General features: G+C 57.3%; 1 protein-coding gene across 1 annotated transcript in view; it reads right to left on the bottom strand.

Moving 5' to 3' along the window:
• The window catches only part of SLC25A6 (solute carrier family 25 member 6), a 5,179-nt gene extending 4,726 nt beyond the window's left edge, over positions 1–453 (bottom strand). The window contains exon 1 of the mRNA XM_066356146.1: positions 225–453. Coding sequence (XP_066212243.1) covers positions 225–335 — 111 coding nt within the window. The 5' untranslated portion in view covers positions 336–453. The remainder of the gene's footprint in view (positions 1–224) is intronic.
• Positions 454–6,102: the final 5,649 nt, after the last annotated feature.

Here is a 6,102-nt window from a genome sequence, read left to right as displayed (position 1 = left end):
CACCGGCACGCAGCCCCGTCTGCGCAGGCGCGCAGCGCACGGGACGCGCCCCGGAAGTCCGGGCAGCGGACAAAGCGGCGCTGCTTCGCACTTCCGCCGCCCGCCCGCCCGCCCGTCCGGGTGCACGCGGCCCCGGTCGGCTGGCGGCGCCCCCAACCCCGGAGACCCACCGCCCTGCTCCCCGAGGCCGCGCGCGCGCGCGCGCGCCCGCAGACCGCTCCCACCTGCAACAGCAGCTTGACCCGCTCGATCGGGGCCACGGCCGTCTTGGAGATGGCGGCGGCGATGCCTCCGGCCAGGAAGTCCTTGGCGAAGGAGATGGCCTGTTCCGTCATGGTGGCTTGACGCAGGGAGCGGAGCGGAGTGGAGGCGCGGAGAGCCGGAGGGGTGGGCGCCGCTGGCTCAGCGCTGCTGCTGCCGCCGCCCGGACCGAAAGGACAGGGAGGCCAGCGCGCAGCCGCTAAGGCGCGGGCGCCCCGCCCTTCGCCCCCGCGCGCCCCTCCTATTGGCTGCGCCGCACGGCGGGGCCCCGCCCCTCTCGGCGCGCCCCGCCCCCGCGGGTTGCCGGGAGCCGTGACGCACCGCCCTCGCATTCCCGAGCGACGCGCCTATTGGCTGCGCAGCAGACGCTTCCCCGCCCCATTTTGCGTGCCGCGCCCCGGGGCACGTCGGGGGGGCCAGGCCCCGCCCACGTGCTGTGCGCACAAGGGGTTCAGAGGCAGGCGCGACCTTCTCAAGGTCACGGCGGGCTCCGCACGTACGGGGGAGGCGACGGTGCAGCGGGGAGGCTGCAAGGCGCGGGGAGGACCGCGGGGGGCGGGGCCCAGAGCCGCAGCCACCGACACGTGCTGTGCGGACGCCGGGCCCAGGGCCCTGCAGCTGCACTGCAACATTGTAACGCGTGGTTGCGTTGCAACCAAGTGGCGCACACAGGGGGCATCCTCTGCGGGGGGGCGACCGCGCCGCCGCGGGCGGGGCCGGCGCTTAGTGGCGACGCAGGTGCAAGGGTCCTTCCTCTTTCTGGCCTTGCTTTCGCTTCCCCGTGCTTTTTGTGTGTGCGCGCCCACGAGCGGGGGACGGACGGGTGCATGCAGACCTAGTTAGTCCGCGGCGCCCTTGGAAAGCTGTCCTGCCTTGACCCGCGGGGAGAGGCAGGTAGCGGGCGGGGTCTGAGGCTGCCAGGTGAGGGGCTGGTGCTCCTGGCGAGGGAAGAGGGGGGCAGGCACTTGAAGGGTAGGGGTGCAGCCATGGAGGTGCAGGTGCATTCCCGAGGTCTCAGCAGGAAGCGGGTGGGGTGTGTGCCTGCGGCGCCCAGCCCGGGACCCCGCAGGCGCCGTGGGTTCCGGGGTGTAGGTTTCGGGGGGGGGTAGGTCGAGGCTTCTGGGCGGGGATGTGTCTGCAAATCTGGATGAGAGAAAAAGCATGCCTCTGCTTTTCATTTTATCACGGGACCAGCCGGTCTGGGCTGGGAGGAGTTGTGGGGGACTCTGGGGACAACATTCATTCCCGCCCTGGGCCAGCTGGGGCCAGCTGGGGCCAGCCAGTCTAAGCTGACCATTCAGGGTCTGGTTTGTCCGTGTCCGATCAGGCCAGGACTGCAGGTCGAGGCCCGGGAACCAGCTCTTTCTTTCTGCTTCAGAGCGTGTGAACCCGTGTTATGGGAGAGGACAAGGTTCTCTCTCTCTCTCTCTCTCTCTCTCTCTCTCTCTCTCGTGTGTGTGTAGGAGTGAACGTATGTTGGTGCACCCGCTCCTCGTCCCTAGGCGCCCTCACGGCCTACGGCTGCAGGTCAGCCCCACACTGCTGACCCCTGAGGGTCTGGGACACTTGGGCTTGGCACCCAGCCAGCACTTCTGGAATGAATGAGTCAGTGATTGTGGCCTCTTCTCTCTGGTTAACTCGGTTCAGGACAGAGAATTGTAGAAGGCTTGGGGTGGGGGTGGGGGCTTAGACTCAGACACCCACATGTTCATTCCTCCTGTGTGTGGTGGGCGAGGGATGGGAGATAGGACCTCCCTGCTCTGAGGTGTCTCAGGAAACCTCGCACAGGGGACACCAAGGGCAGGAACGGGGGAAAGGAGGGTCTAGGTAGAGTGAACACCCAAGACTGGAAAGGGAGGCAGTGTTGAGCAGCGGGGTAGGTGAAGCAGATCCTTCAAAAGGGTCATTTTAGGAGCCCAGCCGGGAGACTGAGACCTGTCCACCCCTCCTCAGCACTGCCCCCAAGATCTAATTACAACTTGCACAGGATCAATGATTAGTGGCTGCCAGGTCAGCAGATTACTGTGATTGAATTTGTATTATTAGGCCCTCGGGTATCGGAAAGACATCTGGAGAATGGATGGACATACACACACACACACCACAGGGAAGGCAAGTCTTACAAGACATCAGCTGCCACGGGAAGGGCTTAGTCAGGTCGACTTCAGATCATAGCTTTAGGGACTGATGCCCTAGCCCAGGGGTCCCCAAACTACGGCCTGCGGGCCGCATGCGGCCCCCTGAGGCCATTTATCCGGCCCCCACCACACTTCCAGGCGGAGCACCTCTTTCATTGGTGGTCAGTGAGAGGAGCATAGTTCCCATTGAAATACTGGTCGGTTTGTTGATTTAAATTTACTTGTTCTTTATTTTAAATATTGTATTTGTTCCTGTTTTGTTTTGTTTTTTTTTTTTACTTTAAAATAAGATATGTGCAGTGTGCATAGGGATTTGTTCATAGTTTTTTTTATAGTCCGGCCCTCCAATGGTCTGAGGGACAGTGAACTGGCCCCCTGTGTAATAAGTTTGGGGACCCCTGCCCTAGCCTGTCTGACCTCCCCACCCTCCCTTCTATGGGAGATCTTACTGAAGGATAAATCTAGATAGTCCTGTGTGCAGCGGGCACTGCTGTGCACGCTGAATGAACCAGTAATAAAAATGAAGACATCATGCCTGGAGAGCAGGAATCAGGTCATACGCAAAACTACAACCTTGAACTCCCTACAGATTCCTGAAGAAGAACAACTCTTTGAAGACGTGTGTGTGTGTGTGTGTGTGTGTGTGTGTGTGTGTGTGTGTGTGTCCCCACACCAGGATCCTTTCTCAGATGCCCCGGAAAACACTTGCTCTGCACAGCATTTCTAATAAACAGAAAGGCAGGTTGTAAATCCTATATTCTCTTCTCCCCCGTTTTCATTTTTTTTACGAAGAAAAGTTACGGCAGCAACGAGTGATATCACCGGGAGGCCATGGGCTCTTCAATCAGTTTCCACACATGTTAACGCTGCTAGTCTGCCACCTGGGCTGTCTCCCACGGGTGGGTCTTGGGTTTAAGGGTACACAGTGTTGTGGGTGTGGAAGTCCAACTGATTCATCCAAAATTATGTATTTGCAGGTGTATGTGTGTATACCTACGATGTATCACTTATACACATATACCTTCCTGTCTTTGTAAAACAATTTGCAAAATTCTATAATGGATACATTCTTACACAGAAAAGTACGTGTCTACAAGTGACGGATCTAACAGTCGGGTGATTTTTTTTTTCCGCTGGAAAGCATGATGGGTGAATTATCAACAGTCACAGGGTGGCCACTTTGAAGGTGCCCCTCCCCAGGTGACAGCTGGGATTTTCCCCAATGACAACGTATGTCTCTAAACAAGACGGCCTGTCACGCTGACTAGCGGCTAAGGCACAAAAGAAATTTCTATGCCTTCCCCGACTCTTCCAAGAAAACTCGAAATGGACCTTAGCCCCAAACGGGGAGTTTGGGGAGATTTTTGCTGAACCATCATCTTGACCCAATAAATCGCCACCACGTGGCTGAGTAACAGGCTTAAAGGGCAACTTTGTATCCAGCCGGGAGGGAAGGTTGGCTTCCTGGGAACAGCAGGCAAAAGTTGGCAGAATGTGCTTAGAGCCAATCTGACAGGAGTCCCGTGACTCAGGACAGCTGTGACAACACAGGGACACTTGAAAGGTGAGAGAATAGGGGGGTGGGGATGTTAGCTGAATGAAGGTTCCTCTAACTCAGGGGTCCCCAAACTATGGCCCGCGGGCCGCATGCGGCCCCCTGAGGCCATGTATCCGGCCCCTGCCGCACTTCCGGAAGGGGCACCGCTTTCATTGGTGGTCAGTGAGAGGAGCATAGTTCCCATTGAAATACTGGTCAGTTTGTTGATTTAAATTGACTTGTTCTTTATTTTAAATATTGTATTCCCGTTTTGTTTTTTTACTTTAGAATAAGATGTGCAGTGTGCATAGGGATTTGTTCATAGTTTGTTTTTTTTTATAGTCCAGCCCTCCAACGGTCTGAGGGACAGTGAACTAGCCCCCTGTGTAAAAAGTTTGGGGACCCCTGCTCTAACTGCCTCAAGCCAGTATTTGTGCCATAAGTGCCATTAACCCAAGAAGAGGAGGGACCCGTTATCAAAAACTCATCCTCAGAGCTCTGACGTCTTGTCCAGGTTCCATAGGGGACCAGGGGAATTCGGGAGGGGGGGAGGCAAAATTGCCCTTTCTCCTGACGGGGGGTGGGTGGGGGGTCCTATCTTCATGGCTGGTGGGGCTTCTGTGGTCCTCTGGGCTTTGTTACTGGAACTGAAGTTACCAAGTAATTCACGGAGTCCCTTCTGAGAAACTTTTTTTTTTTTTTTTTTTCAGTTAAACTGGTATCTCTACATTCTTGTGGTCAGGCTGTCCAGATGGGTGTGTGTGTGTGTGGGGGGGGGAGTGGAAGGTTTGTTCTTCACACTCTGATGTTAACACTTGGTGTGGGGGGGGGTCAGCTGGGTGTCTCTTGATTCATCGACAACGTTAACGTTTCACGTCCCAAGAGGGAAATGGGCCGGGGTTCAACTGTAACGAGAACTCAGCCAGAGGTTCAAGGCGTTGATTATAGACTTTTTAGTTTCTTTTTTTTTTTTAATTTTTTTTTTTTGTTTTTCTTTTTCTTTCTGAAGCTGGAAACGGGGAGAGACAGTCAGACAGACTCCCGCATGCGCCCGACCGGGATCCACCCGGGACGCCCACCAGGGGCGACGCTCTGCCCACCAGGGGGCGATGCTCTGCCCCTCTGGGGCGTCGCTCCACCGCGACCAGAGCCACTCTAGCGCCTGGGGCAGAGGCCAAGGAGCCATCCCCAGCGCCCGGGCCATCTTTGCTCCAATGGAGCCTTGGCTGCGGGAGGGGAAGAGAGAGACAAGAGAGGAAGGAGAGGGAGGGATGGAGAAGCAGATGGGCGCTTCTCCTATGTGCCCTGGCTGGGAATCGAACCCGGGTCCCCCGCCCGCCAGGCCGACGCTCTACCGCTGAGCCAACCGGCCAGGGCCAACTTTTTAGTTTCTGAGAGAGACGCATGGACTTCTTCCACTCAGCTGTGCACCCACTGATCGCTTCCGGTATGTTCTCCGACCGAGGCTTCAAGCGGTCACCTCAAGGGACCGAGCTGGTACCAAACCAGCGACCTTAACGAACGCTCTGGGACAATGTTATGTCCATTGTGCCACCAGCCTGGGCGGGGTCTTTTTTTTACTTTTCTTAGAGACAGGAAGCGGGGGAGGGGAGAAGGAGATGAGATACATCAACTCCTAGTTGCGTTACTTTTAGTTGTTCATTGATTGTTTCTCAAATGTGCCCGGACCAGCTGAACCAGGGATCCCTTGCTCAACGCAGTGACCTTGGGCTTCAAGCCAGAGACACCTTAGGGCAGTGGTCCCCAACCTTTTTTTTGGGCCACGGACCGGTTTTATGTCAGAAAATATTTTCACGGACAGGCCTTTAGGGTGGGACGGATAAATGGATCACGTGACAGAGACAAGCGTCAAGAGTGAGTCTTGCCCTGGCCGGTTGGCTCAGCGGTAGAGCGTCGGCCTGGCGTGCGGGGGACCCGGGTTCGATTCCCGGCCAGGGCACATAGGAGAAGCGCCCATCTGCTTCTCCACCCCCCCTCCTTCCTCTCTGTCTCTCTGTTCCCCTCCCGCAGCCAAGGCTCCATTGGAGCAAAGATGGCCCGGGCGCTGGGGATGGCTCCTTGGCCTCTGCCCCAGGCGCTAGAGTGGCTCTGGTCACGGCAGAGCGACGCCCCCTGGTGGGTGTGCCGGGTGGATCCCGGTCGGGC

The sequence above is a fragment of the Saccopteryx leptura genome, chromosome X (genome assembly GCF_036850995.1).
Source record: "Saccopteryx leptura isolate mSacLep1 chromosome X, mSacLep1_pri_phased_curated, whole genome shotgun sequence".
Lineage (NCBI taxonomy): Eukaryota > Metazoa > Chordata > Mammalia > Chiroptera > Emballonuridae > Saccopteryx > Saccopteryx leptura.
The sequence above is the reverse complement of the archived record's forward strand: the minus strand, read 5'-3'. Positions and strand labels throughout refer to the sequence as shown.